The following is a 23168-nucleotide window of genomic DNA, read 5'->3' as shown; positions in this document are numbered from 1 at the left end:
GTTCAGAGGAATCAAGCAGTCACTTTGGCATTGTGATTTAAAAAGGGATAAAGAGCATACAGTCGAAAGTGGATGGATTCATTTATGGGTTAGTGAAACAGGAGTTGTCACGCTGCCAGTTTAGACAGCTGCTGATTTGAAACTGAGAATTAAACATTGAAAATGTGGCTGTAAGGTGACCAGTGTAGTCAAGGGGGTGAGATAAAGGAATGATGAACATCATTCTGTTGAAGCTTTGTGGGCACAACCAGTCATTGTAGCCTCGGGTAGCTTCATTTGTTCTCAGGCGAAGAATACATTTTTTGTTCAAACAAAAATGGCATTTCCACTCAATTAATGAGGGCAAGAGAGGCTGCAGTTAGCATTTTGCTGTTTAGACATTTAGTCTTGAATCATTTCTTTCAGGCTGTAAAAAGGCTTTCTTATAAATATAAAGAATAGGTTCAACAAGACCAGCACAAACACACATACCCAACAGTCTGCAAGAGCACTTGGGTCACATTCATTGTGCTCAGCGTAATCTGTAAAAGTCACTTTCATACCATGACCAGTGTTTCCCACAGAATCAGAATTTAATTGTGGCAGTGGCTGTGCAGCTGGGCCACAGAGCATGCGAACTCTAGACTGCTGCCAACTGAGTCGACTAACTTAGGGTTTAGCGGCAAGCTAACTCGGATGAGGATGAAATCATTTAATCGGACGGCTCCTCTAGACTTGCTCAAATTCTGACAGTAAAACGAGTTATTTTGTGGGGGTTGTGGGGATTTTATTACCATTTTACAGATGCCTCTTTCACAAAGTTAGCTTTTTGGAAAAACTCCCCAGTGCATCACACGACGATGTAATTACACGACTTGGCTTCATTGGTTTTACCGGCAGATTAAAAACCACACCGCCATCCACTGTATCAGAGTACATCATGCTATTTACTGATGGGAGTGCTGTCTTGATTGAGCTCAAAAAATTGAAAATCAATATTTCGCGGTCAGTGTTGATATTGTGACAGACCGCCACAAATAAGTGAATGTGTGAGAAACACTGATGAGACATTCTATTTAGCAAATAACTGTTGTGTTATCATGTTGTTGTGTTGTCTCTAGGCATGGCTCTGTTCCTGAAGAATGTTGCTTTCCATGGCATCCTGCTGGATGCTCTCTTTGAAGAGGGCAATCAGGAGTGGGAGGAAGTGTACCAGCTGCTAAAGGAGGGCATTGCACGCGGTGTAGTTCAGCCTCTTAAGACCACAGTGTTTGAGAGGGACCAAGTGGAGGAAGCATTCCGATACATGGCTCAGGGCAAGCATATTGGCAAGGTTCTCCTGCAGGTCAGTTTCTCCTCTTTTTCCTCAGCCTTCAAGTATGAGAGGACTATAGATTGCTCTTAATGGACCAACCTGTCATGATGTATTAGAAAAAGAGCACTGAAAGAATTAATAACTCAAGTGCCTGTTGGATGCTGCTCTATAAATGGATGACAACATAGTCAAATGAAAATGTAGTAATCCTGAAAGTTCCTCGCACCATAGTGATTCAGTTCACATACCTGTTATATGACGATAACTGGAAAATACCAACCACATCACACTACACTACACCAATGTGTATTCTCTTTCCAATTCCTTTCTTCACACAGGTCCGTTTGGAGGAGAAGGACTCATCAGTCGACAGTGCTTCCCCTTTTTCTATTCCAGCTATCTGTCGCACCTTCTGCCGTTCCTCCCACTCCTACATCATCACTGGTGGGCTGGGGGGATTTGGTCTGGAGCTTGCACAGTGGCTGACAGAGAGAGGAGCGCGCAAACTAGTGCTAACTTCCAGATCAGGGATCAGGAATGGTAAGGCACACTGACACAAAGCTTCTCAGGCTGCTGCTCGGTTACATTAAAGATTGATTAATTTTTGTTCCGCCACACCGTATAAAGGGTAGAGGTTGTTGTTTGGCACTAAAAAAACATTCTGTCAACTGAACTCTTCACAAGTCACCAATTAGCTGGTGAAACAGGTGACAGGCCTTAAAGTGATAGTGCAGAGTCTTTTGATGTGGGCTTGTATGAGGTACTTAAGGTAAATAGACTCTTAGTACTATAGTGATCCAGTCTACTGACCACTCAAAGCTGCTTTACAACACTTGTCAGATTCACCAATTCAAACACACTTTCATACACTGATGGCAGAGGCTGCCATGCAAGCTGCCAACTGCTCATCAGGGGCAATTTATTTATCCTTAGTCAATGTGTTACCTGCAATCGATGATCGCCACCTCACCCCCTGTGTGGAGAAGCAGCAGGTAGCACCAGCAGGGAAGCAGTGCATTGTACTGCTGTAAACAGTAGTGCCACACAGTAGTGCTTTGCATTGCCTTATCCTTTGGCACTACATTGCCAACTGCACAATGTCAGTATTCCTACACACAAGTGCAGCTGTGCCTGCACTGTTTTGCACAACGGACTTAAAGTGTCTGTCTGACAGCAATGTAACACGGCAAAGAAGTATAGCATACAGTGTTACTGATACAAACCGGTACCATGTGACAGTAAGTTCTTGGCGTTGCTGTAAATGTTTGGGGGTTTTTTTTTGTTGTTTTTTTTTTTCACTTTTTAAAAAAAAAAATCTTTAACTGTTGTAGGTTACCAGGCAAAGCGGGTGCATGAATGGCAGAGTCAAGATGTGGAAGTGCTAGTGTCGACCAATGATGTGAGCACACTGGAGGGAGCAGAGCGACTCATCGCTGAGGCCAGCGCACTGGGCCCAGTGGGCGGTGTCTTCCACCTAGCCATGGTAACACAACAAGACACCCCATTAAACAGCAGTCAGTCAGCACTTGAAAAAGTATTGCCGATAGGGATGTGACAAATCTTTTTGCGATGCTTTTTGGGACTGTGACCATGACTACCAGCCTCTTATGCGGCTATTTTGCTTGTAAAGCTCATGGATCTAACAAGAGACATTAGTAGGAATACAATTTTCTCCCTCCTTTATCATTGTATTGTTCTTTTTGAACAGCAGAGGGCGCAGTCATACTGCTAAAGAAAACATACTCCTTCTCATAAGACCTGCCCTACTCTACCTCCCTCTGATTGGTTGGCATTGTTGGTTTCATTCTCAATGCCTGACTCAAACTGACGGTCTTCAAAAGCGCATCCTTCGGAGAGCCCTTTTTAATCGTGTCAGCTGTTGTCAAATGGGATGGTCTAGCCTTTGGAGCATTTCCTGGTTGCGTCACCAAATGTTTTACCTTTACGTCACGATTTCTGCCGCCCAGGCCTGCGAAAGTGACAATCTATGCCATGCAATGTTGCCTCTTTCTTTCTTTCTTTCTTTCTTTCTTTCTTTCTTTCTTTCTTTCTTTCTTTCTTTCTTTCTTTCTTTTTCGGCTGCACAAAGAATCTTGGGATATGTGAGGCCACATAGTAGCAGTGCATCCTCCAAAAAGAAGGCCACATTTGTGGGGCGCATTTGGAGGAGTCTTTGAATTGGAACAGCCTTTGCACAGCGTTGTGATGTAACTGGTCTTCAAATGCAGCCGCTGAAGGATGCAGACCCTGAACTGAGACACAGCAAATGTCTGTTTTCAGCAGTGCCTGAGCTGTGATAACACTCCGACCTCCTCAAATCGACACATAATTAAAATACACACCATTAACTTCTTTCTATATAGAATATTACAAATAGTTAGTCCTAGGTTAGGTCATTAGCACCAGGTTCATGAGCACCATGGCTTTGTGGATGGCAATGTCAATCTATTGCCACTTTTCCACCAAAATTAGTGGGTCTCTACTGTCTTGTTTCTTTTTGGTTTTTTTATGTGTTGACACCCACTAAAAATTGCATATTGATCCCATTACCGCTGCCCACAGGCAAGTCTGTGAGTTTTATCTGAAGCCTTACGTTTTATCTTTCACGTCACAAATGCGTCAAAAGCAGTTGTAACAGAAGAGAAGACAACAATTCACCCCCTGTTAAAGAAGCATCTGTAAAACAGAGGATAAATTCTTTTGAGCGTCACAACCCCCACGAAATGACTCATTTCACCATCAGAATTTGAACGGAATTTAGTGGGCGAGCCGAGCCGAGGTGATAAAAACCTGTGCCTGCAGAGTCAATTGACCCTGGTGTAAATCCCCGGTGTACACATACCATTGCACGCAAAAGCTGATCTCGGCAGGTTCAAGTGGGATTTTTGACCGATTGAAAAGGGGTATGTTAGTCAGGTGGCTGGCAATCCATTATAATAAATGCCGAGATATTTCAATGAATTTTGTACATACATTCAGCACCAAGTAAGATGTTGAACGTGGTGATAATAACTGCTAAACATCAGTATGTTATCGTGAAAATGTTAGTATATACACCACAGTTCTTTACTGTGATAATTTATCTCAGTGGTGCATAAACAAAAGCACCTGGACCTCCCCTCTCACACACATCTCCACTGAGAGACAGGTTTGTGTTTAGGATTTAGGCATCGGGGCAGCAGCTTTGCTCCGAGCATATTTACTGCATGAATGTGAATTGTGTGTGTGTGACCTTTTAACATTACTGTAGATCCTGACTGATTATCTGTTCTGTTCATGAGATTTAAATAATTTATATTAATGTTTATTAACGTTAAAGTTAAGTTGCTGTGCTTGTTGTGTAACGCGTGTCTCTTTTTGGTATGTCAACATCAGGTGCTGAAAGATGGAATGCTGGAGAATCTGACTCCTCAGCTCTTCCTTGATGTTAACAAACCTAAATATGATGGAACCATAAACCTGGACAAGTAAGATGCGCGCGCGTGCGCGCACACACACACACACACACACACAAATCAGGAATCAGGAAACTTTGAATAAGGACTTTTATTTTTCTCTCTGCATGTTGATGCACTGACTTCCATTTCCTCTTTAGAGTGACAAGAAAGATGTGCCCGGACCTCAGCTACTTTGTGGCCTTCTCCTCCGTCAGCTGTGGCCGTGGAAATGCCGGCCAAAGTAACTACGGTTACGCCAACTCAGCCATGGAGCGTGTGTGTGAAAAGCGTCGCTACGATGGCTTACCTGGACTGGCAGTTCAGTGGGGTGCCATTGGAGACGTAGGTGTGGTCCTGGAGAATATGGGTGACAATGAAACAGTGATTGGTGGCACCCTACCACAGCGCATCTCATCCTGCCTGGATGTGCTCGACCGCTTCCTCTGCCAGCAGCAGCCAGTGATGTCAAGCTTTGTACTGGCAGAGAGGACGGTGGTGAAGAGCGAGGCAGGAAGCCAGAGAAACTTGGTGGATGCTGTAGCTCACATCCTGGGTAAGAGCAAAGCTGTACAAAACCTGTCTCACCAACAACGATTTTTTAAATATCTGATCTTCAAATGAGGTTCAAACTGTTTTCAGCTTGACCAGCCCCTGTTTTACTTTTGCAGTCTTGGGCTGATTAGAAAAGTCTGCAAAGCATCGTTAAACAACAAGAATGTGTTCTTTTGGACAAGGAGGGCTGCTTTGATTATTTCTTGGTAGATCTGAACAGTGTACTGGAATTTATAGAAGCCAACTGCTGAAAAAGAGATTCAGAGGTCTATATCAATATCAATATTTTCTACTTTTTATGCATAGGAATCATACATGTTACATTTTTATACTACAGTTAACCTGCTGTATACTGACCAAAAATCTCTAGGTAATTGATCAGAAATAATTACTGGGAAGTGTGCTTATTTAACAGTCTCTATTTTCCATAGTAAGTACCAAATTACATTGTTATTTTCAGGAAACATTCTTTTAAATTAATAGGAAAATACAGATCAAACTATGAGGCTGCCTAATATGATCTTTATTGCCACAGAGAAAAACACTAAGGCATTTTGAAAACAGCAAAAATACTGCCATCGATTCTAAATTACGGTTTGAGATCAGCCATTCATTTTTTACTGTTTGTCACACCAAAGAGAGAAATTACTCCTGTCTGCTTCTCTTTTGTTCCTTCAACTAAATTTGTTCTTCACCCTCAGGTGTACGAGATGTGAACAGCCTGAATGCTGATGCCTCATTGGCTGACCTGGGCCTGGACTCCTTGATGGGTGTGGAGGTCCGCCAGACTCTGGAGCGTGACTATGACATCGTCATGGCTATGAGAGAGATCCGCCAGCTCACCATCAACAAGCTGCAAGAGCTGGCCACTAGCAAACCAGGCGGATCAAATGGTATTATTAAGATCTGCTCTTAAATCAGCCAGAAGAAAAAACACAAATTGAAATGAAATAATGTCTGTATTGTCAGATTTTAGTCTTTAATACAGTTCTATGTAGGATGTGGCTTTTTGAGATTTTTGTTTTTGCTCATTCATAGAATCTCACCAAGCTACAAGTAAGAGGGATGGCATTCACTCTCTGTTGGAGTCTGATCTGACCCAGCTGTTAGTCAACCCCAGTGATCCCACGGTGATGCCACTGAACAAGGTTCAGAGCCAAGAGAGGCCGTTGTTCCTGGTCCATCCCATTGAGGGCTCCATTGCCGCCTTTAAAACGCTCGCTTTCAAGCTTAGCGTGCCTTGCTACGGCTTGCAGTGCACAAAAGGTATTCTGTGTTCAACAAACACAGTTATTTAGATTCATACTAGAAAAAAAACAAAATAACCATAAAAATTGTGAGCTAGATCCTATACCATCTGAATAGAATTTGTGATATGCTCTGAATATTACAATCACAGATGGTTCAATTAATTTCTCTGCTCATTACTTATTGTGTTATTCTAATATGTGTATATTATATTATGTATGTATATTGTACATTGTCCAACCAAGCTCATCTAAATGTATCCCCTCTCCACCAGCTGCCCCTCTGGACAGCATCCAGTCCCTTGCAGCCTACTATGTGAACTGTATCAAACAGGTTCAGCCAGATGGGCCTTATCGAATAGCTGGCTACTCCTTCGGTGCCTGTGTTGCATTTGAAATGTGCTTGCAGCTTCAAACCCAGAATCGGCCAGTGGAGTATCTCTTTCTGTTTGACGGATCACACTCCTATGTGGCAGCATACACACAGGTTAGAGAAAAGAGCTGATTTCTTGTTATGCACATACGTACACACACACACTGCACTACACAGTAGCCATAGATAATGAATTGTGAATCAATGATACGATCTAGTTTAGAGCACTGAGAGGTGCATTTCACAAAAATGAAAAAAACAAACAAAACAAAACTCTTCATTTTTTGCACATTTTATATCATTAAGTAGTTTAAGACTGGTTCATAGAAAACACCCTCACATAGGGCAAAGTGCAAACAATATGATTCAATGTTTCAATAAACTGGAGACAGTATGTGCACAGGATGATGTAGTGTGGAAACAAATTGAGATTTAAATTAACTGTAGTTTTGTAATCTTAACTCCTTGGTTTCCAGACCTACAGGGCCAAGCTGACACCAGGTAAAGAGTCTGAGGCTGAAACTGAAGCCCTGTGTGCCTTCATCCAGCAGTTCACTGGCATCGAGTACAACAAGGTACAACAAGTCTCCACAACGAAGTGCAAACACACAGATGCTCACCACAATTTAAGCAAGGATGTTTGAAAATTGTAAGAGGCAGCATGTAGAAGATCCAGTTAATAATATTTGTATTTTGTGCATGTGTGTGCATGTAGAAAGTGTGATTGATTGGTATGAGGCTGACTTCCTGTGTCCCATGGATGGTGCTATTGATATGAGACAGCACTGATTCATAGACGTATTCATGGTGACACCCTCTATGTGTGTGAGCAATTTGGTGTAGATGGGAAATTATATGTTGTAAGTTCTTTGTGTTTTATGGTGAAGCATCAAAATAATAATAAGAAAAACAATTCTAACAGAATCAATAGGGCCTTCACACTGGTTAGTGCCCGGGCACTAATGATAATGATAATAAGAATAATGATGATGGTGATGATGTTGATGTTGTTGTTATTGGAGTCAAGCAGCACTTGCATACCCAACCAAGATCCATGGGAACTTGCAAGACAAGAAATCACAGAGACGCTGTAGAAGCCAAGTTTCTGCAATGACACATGAATGTGTACAGAGTTATGGAGGCGCTCAGTGCATCATGGGGAGTCCCCTGGCAGTCTAATGCTGTTTTTCCTCCAGCACTTTAGGCCACGCCGAGTAATACCAATCCGCACCAGCAATGGCCCTGCCCCACCTCATTTTAATTGTAGAAAAAAATAACACGATAAAAAAAAAAAAAACGCAGATTAACCACACTCTATGAAGCCCCTTGATCTTACATCACTGAACACATTCCACAGCAGCTTTGTAAATTGTGAAAGTATTGTAAATATGATGGAGGCAGGTTAACTAAACACTGCTGAGCATACTGCATGAAATATCCCACTCACACAGTTCTTTCTCAAACCGAGAATGGGCTGTGCTTAATAGTCAGACGTTGTACCATCACTACCAGGCGCTTTTGTTTCAGCATGGTTAACACTGACAAACATTGTTTCAGTAACTTGCTACACTGCCCAGCCAAATAACAAGTTAAAGCCACCCACTCTAAGATTTTGTATATGAAGTAGTTTACGTAATGTCAGAACATTTTATTTCCCTCCCGAGTGGTATTCATTTTTTGTCAAGATCTTGTATTGATAATGGGAGAGTTTGGACGCTGTGTAAAGTTTTCTCTTGACATTTCAAAGATTCTTAGTGAGGTTAAGGTTTGGACCCTGTGATGGCCAATCCATGTGTGAAAATGATGTCTCATTTGTCCCTGAACCACTATTTCACAAAATCCACTGATGGTAAAAACCTGGTCATTCAGTATATTCAGGTCGTCAGCTGACCTCATTCTTTGGGTACATAACATTGCCGAACCTAGACCAGACCAACTGAATCAACCCAAGATCATGACACGGTCGCCACAGGCACTAGGCATGATGGGTTCATCACTTGGTTTTCTTACGGCTATGCAGCTGTTTAGTCCCAGCCCCTCGAGTTCTCTGCGCATTGTATTCTCGTAGTATCGCTATTAAACATAGCGATTTGATTTCACGAAACGTTTAAGTGATCCCCTATCATGATCATTCAAGATTTTTTTCGGACAACATTTTTTTCCTTGAAGGTGATTGTTCACCATTCTCCTTCCAGGTTTTAATATTGTGTTGGACTGTTACAGCAATCTCCTTTGTTGTTTTCTTTGCTGGATGCCAGCCAATAATTTGACCCTTCTGAAAAGGAGTAACATCTCTCCCACAAGTCTGACATGGTTGTTTAAGAAACAACAAGCTACACACAGGATCAGTTAGGGTAAAAAAAAAAACTTGTCACCAGCTGAAACACATTAAGCTCTTACCTATTTGCTTGGTTAAATCCAGATGGTTACCTTTTTTTGGCCATGCGGTGTGTCATGTAGCAAACTGAGCCTACATCATTCTACACATTCTATGGTTGACTACAGTAATAATAGCATGACATTTTTTTTTGATGAATTCAGAAATATGCTTGTATTTCTGTCACATACTGAGAGAGACTCACTCCATATCAACCCCCAGCCTCCACTCCCACCACTGTTGCACAGAGTGGCGGTCTGAATATTAATACATTTTGAAGACACCAGTCTATTAATGCACCAAATTTGACACTGCACTTCTTTTGTGATTGGCTACAAATCTGCAAACTATGAAGCAGACTGAACGAATTGTTTTCTACAGACAGAGATTTCTTGATTTATAGTAAGACTTCTCCAATCTCGTTGTCTTTCCACTTGTTTCTCCTCTGCTTAAGAAAATCCTAAGCCTTTTAAAAGTTCCCTCGTGCTCCTAACAGATTTTAACAGATCATAACACACATAAAGATTACCTATGGAGCTTTCCTAAGGGCTGAGAGCTTTGTAAACAACTTTAATCCTTACCCAGATCTAGTCTGAATCATTATTATTTTCCAAGTTAAATGCATTTACTTTAATGTCCTCAGCAATTCAGCTAGAAGCTAGAAGCCCTGATTAAGGTACTGGAATACGCAAAAAAATTATGTTGCTTTCTAATTAACACTGAAATAATGAAAGGCTTGAATGGAGTTGTGCGGCATACCTGATCTGGCATGATTTACATCTGCAGCTGCAATAATTTATTTTTGGCCGTAGGAGAAAAGAGCAGTATTGTGTTCATTACATCACAAGGACTACTTTAATTTTAGAATTTAATTATTTTGGTCAGATCTCCCTTGTGCTAAGGCACGGCACAAAAATAAAATAACAAAATAAAACAAAAATTAGTATAAGGAAGGGTCATTGATCAGCGAGTTTGACGGAGACAGACCGTGGTAGACATTACGTGGTGTGTGACATCATGTCTAACCCTCCTGTGTGATCTAACCCTTTTTTATACACTGTTCAGTAGTCCAGTTGATCACTATATTTTGCTTCAACACGTAAATTCCTTTAGGGGTCTCCTCCCAAATCTCTTATTTTCCTCTTTATTTTGCAGCTCCTGGAGACTCTCCTCCCTCTGTCGGACCTGGCAGCCCGCGTCAACATTGCGGTGGACCTGATCACCTCTAGCCACAAGAACATCAACCGAGACTTACTGCACTTCGCAGCCAGCACCTTCTACTACAAGCTGAAGGCTGCCGATGGCTATGTGCCTGCGACGAAATACCATGGCAATGTCACACTACTGCGTGCCAAAACCAGCAGTGATTATGAACAAAACCTAGGAGCTGACTACAAACTCAATGAGGTACCATACCTAACTATAGTTACACACATTTGTGCAAGGTTCAAGATGGTTTTTTTGTGTGTATGTGTGTATATACATGTATGCAAATACAGCTAGCCACAAGTCAAGCACAGAGGGACTCAGAAAAAGCCTCTTCCTGCTGAGACCCAGAATGATTAACTCTGTCCAAAACATCTGTCAAAGGAGTTGGTCTCTGATATCTACAAATTATTATTATTTTGATTACATCCCCTATTTCACTGCACATACTGGAATATAAATGTGTGGAAACACAAATCTTTTATTCTCTCTTGAGTGCAGAACAAGTTGAAGAAGTTCTGTCTGACAGTTCTGTCTTTCTTCAGGTATGTGATGGCAAGGTGTCAGTCCAAGTCATTGAAGGAGACCACCGCACCTTCCTGGAAGGAGAGGGAGTGGAGTCTATCAGCAGCATCATCCACAGCTCACTGGCTGAGCCACGTGTCACGGCAAAGGAGGGCTAGACGCGTTCCATCTTCCCACCAAGTCTAAAACATCCCCAGAATGGGTCTCTTCCTCTAACTAAGTTAGGATGTGTGGGTTTACCTTTGTTTTATTCAGTGAGAATAACACAGTAAGTCTTTTGACACAGCATGTTTACTGTCTGTGCCATTTTGCCCCAGTATCGAAAATGCTCCTTATTCCTCATTGCACCTTCTCAAAGCTCATTTTTCAGTTCCACTTTGGACACTTCAGTGTCACTGTCTCAAAACCTGTTGGAACCCTTGGCTGTTACATTCCCATTTGGTGAATAAAATGGGCTGTCAGTTTTTATAGTATGTGTAATTTGCTTAAAGTTATGTCTCATTATGTTGTCATGTTTCATTTAGCCTTTTTTTTTGGATTGTAGTACGGATGCCAAGTTTCAGGAATTTCTCTAATCAGAAGTCAGCTATACAGTAACCAATTATTGATCATTAATTAGGATTATATCAAATTTAACATCTGTGGTTTTCTTTAATAAGGGTTTTATTAATTATTTTCGCCATAGCACCAAGGACATGAAAACAACTTTTGAATTATGAATTACACAACATAAAATAATTCATCAGTAGAATATCCTGTGTGTGCATACTGTCAAGTATTCATTAAACGATCAAGCAAAATTCAAGTTAACAATTTGTATGCACATTCTGTGCAATGTAGCTAGTCCAGCTACTTAAAGCGATAGTGCGGGTCTTGTGATGTGCGGTTGCATGAGGTACTTAACCCCTGTCAGTGTGTTACCTGCTGTAGATGACTGCTCCCCCCTGTGTGGAGAGGCAGTGCGTAGAATCGGCAGGGAAGCAGAGCACTGTACTGCTAAACGGCACCGACAGCGAGATGTATTTTAACCACCTAAAATGTTTCTAGACATGTACTATATACATATATGTACTTCTCAAATCAAAACAACTGTTACGTAATCAAGCCTAGCATAGCATGAAAGACTGGTTCTATGTTGAGCTAAGTCATAGAGTGGTGTAATAATGAGTCCTAAAACCTGGAAATCACTTAGCAGTTTTGCACTCCCTGTTCCCTCATCTCAAAGTTAGTTTTTTTAATTTTTTTTATGGAGTTTGGTTAGATCCCTAAAATATACAGTCTGTGGTGACCACAGTCTTAAAATATGTTCACGTTTTTGTTCTACCACATAAAAGACATCATTAAATGTCCCACAATTGAGAAAGTGCTTGTGTGTCTTAAAACGTCATCACACTGAACATGGACACTCATCAACTCGCTATCCTGCGTTACAGGCAGACTTAAGTTATAGACTATTCTAACTCTAATTTAACACTTGTAGATTTATTTGAAGCTTCAAAAATCATAGAAGTAGTGCATATCTGTGAAGAAGTAGTGCTTATTTGTGACAATAATCCAAAATCAAATTTAAAAAAATCTCATAGGCGAGGGAACCGGGTGATGGTAATGATCACCCCTACACCAATCTATACCAAATCAGCTGCCTTGTATGTTTTTAATACAGCCCTGTCTGGCTGCCAAAGGCTGTTTCATAATTGTACTCTATAATGCATGTTTACATGTTTGAAAGTGAACTTTATAGAGGTCATATTATACTTTTTGGCATAATTTGGCAAATGGCTGTACCATAGCCATGCTTACTGCTTCCTGTAGCTGCTTTAGTTTGGATCGCACTAACTTCCTTGGCATGACCCGCCCTACTCTTCCTCTGATCAGCTACAACTAACATTAATGTGCGTGTGCAACTCTCATCAAAGACTGTACAGAGGTGAGATGTCTTACTCTGTAGCTAAAACAGAGCGTTCGAGACGCAGTGTGCAAAGGAGTGCTGAAGCAATTCACCGTATGAGAAAAATAATGTCTCTTTTTTTTTTAAATTTTAAAGTTAAAAAGTAAACCAATACTAATAGGACCCCGAAATAAAAGTATGAACCTGGAAATTAGCGTAATATGAACTCTTTAAATGCTTTCACTGTACAAGCTTTGGTCATGTATGGCTTCTTCTTTACTGTGTGCACACAAACCTGTTATACTGCCATGTTAAAATTCCTGAAGTGAAGTTTGACCAATTATGACTGGTAATGTGACCATTAGGAGATAGTAATTTTTTTATTGTCTTTTTTTTTTTTATCTTGTCTAAAAGAAATTTGTTTACCTATGTGTCAGCAGAAAAGCACATTTTGTTGTTTTTTGTTGTTTTAGTTTTTTTTTGTTGTTGTTGTTATTGCCATGAAGCAAAGTAGCGACTGCTAAGACTGTTACTCTTGTCATACCAAACCAAAACTCTTGTAACGGAAAGCCACTTAAAACTCAACACAAATTATTGTATTCATGTGATGCAGACAGTCACAAGTACAATATGTCCGCAAGATTTTTTTTGGGAATGTGTAATAATTAAGAGTAATACTACAGCATACACACTGGGTGACCTGATACAGTTACTGATGTATAGATCTACAAATGGTTTTGACAGGATATGGTGAAAAGACAATTTTAAATTCGTAGTGTATTCACACAGGGTTATTTATACTTCTGAATGAAATGCCCCCTATGTCCTTATTCTTAGGAAATATAATTATGACGCATGTGACCTTGCACCTATCAACGTGAAGCACTTCCAGATGTTAATCGCCTGCTGGCAAGTATCCAGTGGTAATGGACGGTCATCCACCACCAACAGTAATAATTACACTGTTATAATTAATACTAACAGTTTTTTTTTTTATCTTTATCCTCCTGTCAGATAAAATGTATAGAAAATGAAGATGTTGCATTCGCCAGACAGATGACTTGTTAGAGCAACAAGGAACTGTGATCATACTGGGCTTAGGAATTAATGCCAGCACATTGTTGAGTTTATATGTTGCTCTGTTCCACAAGGAATGAAAGACTTCTGTACTAGTTCTTGTTCTGCTGGCAAGAGTGTCACTGTATTTTTGATAGAACTGTAGTGATGTACTGACCTTTTGATTGAAGGGCAGTGTCCTCCCAAACCTGTCTGACTCCCATGAACCTCGCGTGGTTTCATGACCCCCCCCAGCAAGGTCCAGTCCAACCACACAACAGCCAGCCCGATCTCTGAGACCTCTAACCTGGTCTATGAAGGGACAGCTGGCTGGACGCAAGTGTGGTGATTGATTGCAGTGAAAAGGAGAATGAAGTGACAGTTTTGTGTGCTCCTCTCGTATATTGTAATATTTCTAGTATGTGTTGCTACAACTAATAAAATCCTCTAGCTAATCACTTTGACTATTGTGTCTTTTTTTTTTTTTACAAGAACAGTAAATAACAAAATAAGCATTGTGTATGATATTTCTTAATTTGATTTCATATATATGTATACACACAAAAACATAATTTTGTTAAAGCTTGCTTTAGCACTAACCGGAGTAAAGCGTAAATCATATCAACTTTGCACTTACCTGAGTATGTCCTCTCAACGATCAAGCGTTATCTGAAGCAAGCAATGCTGAACACGGAGTCAGCATCATCATGAGGAGAGTGAAAAACTGCCTTTCACCTTCCCATGAGTGTCGCACATGTTACGCCCCCTGGTCTAGGGGAACCAGAGACATGCCATGATGTGCTCCTCCCCATTCTACCCACTCCCAAGAAAGCCAGTGTCACAGGGAATTCTATTTAGAGTAGCCTTTTTTTTTCAGAGGGAGACAAAGCCAACACAACAAACAGAAGAAGCTGTTTCCCTATCTTACTTGCACAAATCAAAAAATACAAAAAGATAAAATCTCACCTAACTCCTATAAATGAGGAAAAGAAGGAGAAAATGGGTTAAAGAAAAAGGCTTCTACCTCTTCCTGGGCTAACAATGTACATATGATCAGACTGCTGATTATTCACTAGTTCACATCACCAAACAGAGAATAGATGGAGGGGAAGACTGCAGTCAGTCGGTGCTTGAAAAAGGGCTCCTGTCCTCCCTCTGACCAATCCTGGGTCAGCAATCAGATGATCAAGCCGATCAGCTGGTCCAATCACACACACACACACACACACACACACACACACACACACACTCAGAGGAGACTGCTCACACACTAGGAGGAGGAGGGACAGATCAGCATCAAATATAAACACAATGACACAGCCACCCACGAGAAAATCAAACATTTATTCCCCTAATAAATATGTGATTCAGTGAACACGTGACAGAGCATCAGCCATGATGTTGTCTAACCCTTTTTTATGATGGATGAAGTCCTGTACTTATAGCAGCTAATGGGTCGGGGTCAGAGAACGCGACTGTAGGCACCGAGCTGGACCTGGCAAACCTGACATTGCCCCACCTGTCTGCCCAGGTGACGACGGCCTTTCTGAACTCACATTTCACCATGGTTCAGGGTAAGGGAGGCGGCACACAAACGGTCAAAAATAGGATCATCACATGTTTGGGCCAAGTAGGTGAGTATGCCACAGTAAATAGACTTCACCGTCACCTGCACCACACAGAACTCATCAGCCGCTGGAAGGTGGCAGGTGCATTTCTCAGCCGGAACAGCATGACGGTGTACTGTAAAACCTGATCAGGAGTGACAAAGGCACTAATCTCGGACCCACGACGTATTGTACTTCATTTTGAATCATGGCAGGTTTTGTTTTATGGACACGATTAGCACGCTGTTTAAGGGGTTTGTGATTTTCCGCCTGTTCTAATATCATACTTGATCACCTTAGTTTGGGTGGGAATGTGACCACAGAGAGCCAGAGAGTCTTGAATGAGACCACCAATGTTGGACCTGGTGGAGTTGGACAGATGTTCAAGGTAGACTTCCAAATTACTAAATTAATCTCTAAATTTTGGAGGCGTGCACAGGGAGCAGAGCTGTGCCTGTGATCCAGCCCATCATCACCAGCCTTATAGAGATGCTGTATGACAGACATGGAAACTACAGGTGCAACTACTTTTGACCATCACTAGGCCTACCCACTTTTAGCCCTTTTGACTAAGTCACTGTATGGGATAGTGTCTCCACTATTAGAGAATCTCTGGTGTGTATCTCTGTAGCAGGGGTGTCAGTTGGATACATGGGTGTAGGTCTCTGCAAACTACAGTTATCTTAAGGGTATGTGTTGTGTGTGTGTTTTTTTTTAAAAATTTACTCACAGTTGGTATATGACACAGGTATGTTTTAAACCGACGTTATTCATCCTACTCTCCCTCTTGCAGCCCATTCTTCGTGAGGAATAAACGCTGTGTCAGACAGAAGAAAGGCGATTATTTATAGCAACATTAAAAACTAGTCGAACTACAGCTGCTGAATAATTCAGTGATTATCTAACTCATCATTTGTTCTTTTCATGTTTATTCATGGGTGCAGCTGGATGTACCGGGCTGAAACATGTTGCTGATGACTATTTTAACACATGTAAACTTGTGTTGACACTACGGCTCTCAAAATTGCTCCAAAATGACATTTAAATATTTGCTCTAAAAAAACACACACACACACATAGGTCCAAACCATTTTTATTTTCGGTATTTTCGCGATACGGTACCTCGGTTTCAATCCTTGACAAAACTCTCTGAAGCCCGTGCATTCAATGATACTGATGGGCCTCATGTCCTTGCATTTGAACGAATCAATCTGCCACACGGTTTTTGTAGCCTCTCACTCTCAGCAGGGAGCGACACTGTGCGAGTGCGACTCCTGTGACCTCTCCCTTCGAATATATATTTGAATTTGGAATATTCGCTGACAGCCCTAGTTGACACCAAATATTCTGCTTGTCGTCAAGATTTTAACATAATAATTCCTGCAGCAGAAAATCACTCTTCTTTCTTCTCTGTGGTCACACTAGCCAACAGGAGCTAGCGCATACTGCTAACAGTAAGCCAAGCTCCCCTGCCAAGCTTGTTAGCCGGACTGAGTAGGTCGCATGAGCAGCCTTGATGCATAATCAGCTAAAGTCCGCGTATTTATGCGGGGCCGCATTTTTTTTTAAATACGCCACACGAATTGCCGATTTACGCGCAAAATATGTGGGGCTTGCATGATTAAAAAAAAAATGTTGGAAAATGTTGCTTTTACTTAACACAAGAGCAGCCATTTTCCACTGTTGCCATGGGAACGTTATGAAGCGACATAATTGTGTGACGTGAACATCATCTAAAAGCTGCAAACCCCACGATGATGAAGCCTGCAAGTCTGTCTCATTTGTCAACAAAAAATATCATACTAATATCATACTTACAGTTATAAGTATATTAGTCGTATGTAAATTTATGTTACAGTAAGAGCTTGCACTTGCATTGGAAGCACTTCTTTTAACAGAAGATGTCTGTTTTGTATAGCTACCTCTGTAAAACAGGAAGCACACATTTTATTTATTCATATTTTATTTATTCATTTTTACAGAAGTTGTAGCATATTCCTTTTGTAAAGCTATAGAACTTGTTTGACTCATCAGTGTTTTGTAATTTTGAGCCATGTGTTTATTAAGGTCTGAAATAAAACGAGATGAGAACTTAAATATCCCAGCACTCTCTGTGATGCAGTATGCTTGCTTATCTTAGAAACGACTCTTTACATTAAAGTAGTGAGAACAGGGTGTTGGAGGAACCATTTTTCTCTTTTTCATCAAACCGCCGTTTTTGCAAGTTCCCACAATTTCATCACATAAAATTGCATAAATATCCCGCATATTTTTGCCCGCAACAATTACAAAAAAAATTTTCTGGAAGGACTGTTAAAGGCAATGTTTTCATATCATGTAATTAACCGTGCGAATAACTGTCACTGTTGATGGCGGGAACGAGCCTCCATACCAAACCGGCTGACTGGAGGTGGGGGGCGGGGGCAAACCAACCAAAAACTGCTCACGCGCGCGCACACACACCCGCTCACACCTGTGCAGCTCCTCCCTCAGTGAGCGCGCGCCGTCCAATCAGAGACGAGCTCGGCTGTGCGTTGGGCTTCTGCCGTCTCAAACACGCGCACAGCACCCCGCACGCACGCACGCACAGCCAAGCTCCTGCTCCACACGCAGACGCGGCACGAGCATCCCCCGTGTGAAAGCTCACCATGGCTGAAGGAGGAGAGGGCGAGGACGAAATCCAGTTCCTGCGAACTGTAAGTCGTTTGCGTGTCGGACCGAGGCAGCGGCGAGTATCGACGCTGTGCTGGGTGTTAACTGCGTCGTTCAGCCCCTGGCCCTGCGTGGTGTGGGCAGGGAGTTTACCGCATTAGGGTTGACAGCTCCTCTAGATACTAGTCATTGGTCAGCGAGTCCGCATCATGCTGACAGAGGACGGGAGAGGGTGGAAGAGGTGTTCAAACATAATGACAGCCGGACAGAAAGGCAAATGGAGATGGGGAGAGTTGGGGAAAGGTGTTTGCCTTGGCCGGTATAGCTGTCATTGTCTCGTAAAGAGGAGTTGAGCAGCGTGCGGACTGTTGTGTAGTCGCTGGTGGTGTGTGTTGGGTTTGGAGCGGGGCGCAGTGCGGTGCAGACTAGCAGCATGAAGCCTGCTGCATCTGCTTCACTTCACTTCAATTAGCTCCTACACTGAAGCAATTCCACGGTACTCTGCCTCCGTGTGTGTGGTAATTGTGTGTTTGCCACATAATGAAGTCAAATCTGCTTGAATTGGATGTGACGTGAGCTGCTGCTTTACAGGAGTCACGCGTGAATAATCACATGCGAAATATATATATATATATATATATATATATATATATATATATATATATATATATATATATAGGCGCAGGTACACAAGTCTATACGAAAAATGTCTCAATACGTACAGTACAGTATTAAAAGCATAACCTGAGCATTTTTCTGCCAGGGTTGATATATCTATTGTTACCAAAGCAATTTCCCTTGTTTTTCTTTTTTTATATATATGTATAATTGTCAGCATCAGTCTCTTGGCAGTAAGGTTACTGCAATGCTCTTAAAATGCAATGACTTGATTCTAGAAAATCCTTGAAACAAGGTGAAACTATTCCACTGGAAATGAATTTGGGAATTTGGGGTCTATGTGTGCTTTAAGATGTTAAGGCAGAATGCATTTTAAAGCCCCACCAATCCATATTTATTATTATTTATTATTATGATTATTATTACTCGATAATTATTATAGCTATAATTATTGACATGTGAGATCACTGTGTAGTATGTGAGGAGTCACTCATAGTGACAAAACCCACAGAGAATTAGCACCAACTCTGCAGTTTCTCTCAGCTCTGCCCAGCTTTTTAGTATTTTTGGTTAATACCCACGCCACTGCTGTCTTAGTTCACTGCTTTCATCAACCTGGTGTCTACAGCAGGCAGATTTTTTCAGTAAACTGGCTCTGACAAACTTATAGAGTGCTACCTGTCCAGTACCAAATGGCAGAAAAAGTTAAGAAATAAGCTGGTGAACGTAATGGAGCAGAGAAGAGATTTTTAATATTGGACGTGGGCATTTGTCTCATTAGTTGGACACAATCAAATCCAAAAGAATGATAATGTTGCCCTTTATCTTTTGATGTGTCAGCAGTTATTTGCTATTTTAAGTGCCTCAGAATTGTACTAAAGTACAGTACTTGAGTAAATTATACCAAGTTACATTCTGTCACTGGTTATTCTAAATTTTCAGAGATTTTTGTCACTGCTAGGGATCAACCAGTATTGTTTTTTCGGGGCTGATACGATACAGGTTGCTAGTGATCAATGACACTGATTACTGACATCAGTATATAGTACATTTGAAGTAAAAAGGAAAATCTTGCTGTCCAAGTTTAGAATAACAAGATGCAATGTAGCAAAGTACATTTTACTCAAGTACTGTACTTGAATATCATTTTGAGAAACTTCAGCATTCCTGCTACTGTGTACTGCCGTCCTACTGCATTTATTTATTAACTTAACCACACATTACTTTGCGGATTCAGATTATTCAGTGTTGATAGGCTATTATTTTTTAAATGTAATTAATTAGATAATGTGGCGGGCGGGGCATTGAGGTAGACCACAGAGTGGTAACTATAGACAGAGAGCAGTGGCTGCATCAGAGCCAAAGTAGAGCATTTAATTGTTTTTATCAGCAATAGGACACTAAAGACATTGATACCGATGATTGGAAAAAATGTGATTATTGGCCCTGATAATCTGTCAGTACGTTAAGCTGTCTATCACGATTACGGATTCCAAATGTCGGTGTGTCAATGATCTTGATTGCTTGTTGCTATCGGTCCTGAGAAAAACAAATTGGTTGATCCTGGGTCGTGTTAATCTGGGTTTGAATTAATAATCATCCTGATCGTGATGAGATGTCCGCTGTTTTTCCTTTAAACAAGACAAATACCATTTTGATAATTGGTAAGTCATTTTGCATCCTTCTCAATTCCTCTGTCATAGTAAATTAAATCTCAGTTTTGGACTGTCAAGGGCTATATCAAGGACGATAACTATAACAATAACTATAAACGATAGCTTTAAATATATCCATCCATCCATTATCTGTACACATTATATGTACACCGCTTAATCCTCTGCAGGGTCGCGGGGGCTTTAAATATATTGTTAAAAAAAAAATCTAACTCAAGTGGGTGCCGATCAAAATCCATCTGATTGCTCCATTGCTCCTGATGAGCGGGAACGCACCTTGCATGGCAGCGTCTGTATGAAGTGTGTCAGTGCTGGGAAAGCGCTATAGAAATTTACCATATCATCAATATCCATTTTCCTAAGCTGTGACACAGCTGGAGTCCATAGTGCTTGTTTGGTGCCATTGTTTACAGTGCTTTATCCTTCATGAATATGGATGCTCACACTGCTGTTATCATAGTTATAGTCACAGTCACCATTCTTGGTGTGGTCGGTCCTTCAGTCAGAAAAGACATTTCAACTGAAGACGTCACTTTGGGTGCCAGGAATTAGTGATGTGCATTTTTAACCGTTTTCTGATATTTTATAGACAAATGATTGATGTGGAACATCATCTATAGATGAATTGATGATGAAATAATTCTCTGAATAAATGTCTGCCACATCAGTTTGATGTAACAAGAAACATAAGAAATATAAAAAGGCAGCCATGGCTAAATTATTTTCTTCACAGAAATGGTCAGTTTAATGTGTACATGTATAATGGCGATTATATGTTATAGTGTTTCCTTTGAAGAGTGTCTCTGCTCAGAACTCCAGGAGGATCTTAAAGTAAAGTGTCTGCTTGTTAGTGGATGTATGTTTCATCAGGGTTACTGTGGGCATATCTGACCGGAAGAGGCACACCCAGAAAATACTGGAGGGTATGAATACCTCCCTTGCCTCGGTGTTGCCAGAAAGAGATGTTGACTTGACTGTGGAAAATCATTTTTAGGCTTTTGTGTTTAGTGTGCTGCCTTCAGGACCCAGACTCAGATAAACAGCAGAACATGGATAGAAGACAGTTGGAAACCAGTGTTTCAAAAAGCACATCCTTACAGTCGATATCCAGATTTTTATACATGACTTTGAGGTGAGGACATAACTGCTACAGTGCAGGTTGGCCGTTACTATACAGGCTGGCTCCCAACAGGCCACCAGTCGCCGTGTCAGCATGTGGTAGCCTCTGAGCCATGGCTTGCAGCGTGATGTGCTGGTCTGTTGGCAAAGCCTGTCAGCAAGCCTAATTCCTGCAAAGTTAAGCTTTTGGGAAAAAGTCCTCAGTTGCATCACATGATAATCTAATTACATGACTTGACCACGACACGACTTGACCACTCCTTGTAAGGGCTCGATCTTGATGATGAGGCGAAGGAAGTTACGGTCAAGCCAACTGCATTAAATAGTCCTCCTCCTCCTCTTCCTTGGTTTTACTGGTGGACTAAAGACCACATCGCCATCCACTGTATCGGAGTATACACCATCATGCTATTCACCGATGGGTGCGGTGTCTTGAGTGAACGCAGCTCCTAAAATAGAAAATCAATATGTGTCGGCCAATGTTGATATTGTGGTGGACCGCCACAAATATATTAATGTGTGGGAAACACCGCCTTTGCTCCTTCACTCTCTCTGCTACTAAAAGATGGAGATTGGGGATGGCAGGTTAACAAGGGAGATAATTTTGGTCATTTTGCTAACAATCTGTTATCAATATGTTATGCTAATCATCTGTTATCGATATGTTAGCATCTGTTATCATCGACTTTATAAAAATGCATGCTGCTCATATGAGTTAAAGTGCCTGACAGTATTTTAGCTATTGCAATCAGAATGCAGTGTCATCAAAATACAAACAATCAAAAACATCAAGGATTGTATTTTTTTGTATGAACAGTATTTCATTCCGTTTTCTCAAAAAAATAGAAAAATAACTAATTTGGGAACATTAACATAATGACTTTCCTTTTTACAAATGATCTTTCAACTTCTTGCATGCGCCGAAGCCCCCCAGATGCTAATATCAGCAGTGACTTTTTTAACCGGGATGTTTTTCTTATCAGGTACAACTAACAAGTTTGATACACATCACAGGACTGATACTGGGAAATAGATGCTAAGTAGTCTGGGCTCAAACAGCCAATTAATGCCTTTTCTCCTCACTGACATTTCAGGGTCACATTAAGAAAGCAATCATTAGAGCTAGCATTGATTGTTGCTGTCCAAAGTATTACAAAACATTCAATAGTGTAGGAAGGTGGGGTAAATATATATGCCTTCATATTGACATATTGATGATGTCACAGATTTATAAGTAACTTTCAGGGTAAGTTGAACAAATAAGGCATCATCAAAATTCATAATAGTAAGAGCCTTAATTGATGTTGTTTGCAGTTTGATGTCCATTTGTCCAACAGCCTATAATCCCAAAAAGTGCACCGTCCATTGCTTAGAAAATACACACTCTCCCATTAGGATTTTTTCATAATTAAGTCAGTAATTAAGTCACTTTCTGTTGAGCTATACAGCACCTTTAATTTATAGTCTCCTAATTAAAGATTCCGAACCTGTAAAAAGACCTAACTATAATAATTATACAGTCTTGTATTGTATCGGGTCTCGTA

At 41.0% G+C, this 23168-nt stretch overlaps 2 protein-coding genes across 8 annotated transcripts in view; both read left to right on the top strand.

The window, feature by feature from the left end:
- The window catches only part of fasn (fatty acid synthase), a 47979-nt gene extending 33566 nt beyond the window's left edge, over positions 1 to 14413 (top strand). Inside the window, exons 32-42 of the mRNA XM_037081059.1 lie at positions 1101 to 1324; positions 1633 to 1834; positions 2626 to 2777; positions 4670 to 4761; positions 4890 to 5284; positions 5985 to 6176; positions 6322 to 6549; positions 6806 to 7017; positions 7380 to 7478; positions 10436 to 10687; positions 11032 to 14413. Coding sequence (XP_036936954.1) covers positions 1101 to 1324; positions 1633 to 1834; positions 2626 to 2777; positions 4670 to 4761; positions 4890 to 5284; positions 5985 to 6176; positions 6322 to 6549; positions 6806 to 7017; positions 7380 to 7478; positions 10436 to 10687; positions 11032 to 11169 — 2186 coding nt within the window. The 3' untranslated portion in view covers positions 11170 to 14413. The remainder of the gene's footprint in view (positions 1 to 1100; positions 1325 to 1632; positions 1835 to 2625; positions 2778 to 4669; positions 4762 to 4889; positions 5285 to 5984; positions 6177 to 6321; positions 6550 to 6805; positions 7018 to 7379; positions 7479 to 10435; positions 10688 to 11031) is intronic.
- A 3728-nt stretch (positions 14414 to 18141) lies between these two features.
- ryr2a (ryanodine receptor 2a (cardiac)) overlaps positions 18142 to 23168 on the top strand; it is a 148701-nt gene continuing 143674 nt past the window's right edge. For all 7 annotated transcript variants that reach the window (XM_037081049.1, XM_037081048.1, XM_037081050.1 and 4 more), the window contains exon 1: positions 18142 to 18258. In XM_037081049.1, coding sequence (XP_036936944.1) covers positions 18211 to 18258 — 48 coding nt within the window. In that variant the 5' untranslated portion in view covers positions 18142 to 18210. The remainder of the gene's footprint in view (positions 18259 to 23168) is intronic.

This window comes from Acanthopagrus latus, chromosome 20 (assembly GCF_904848185.1).
Source record: "Acanthopagrus latus isolate v.2019 chromosome 20, fAcaLat1.1, whole genome shotgun sequence".
Taxonomy (NCBI): Eukaryota; Metazoa; Chordata; class Actinopteri; order Spariformes; family Sparidae; genus Acanthopagrus; species Acanthopagrus latus.
This window is presented reverse-complemented; position numbering and strand designations above follow the sequence as displayed.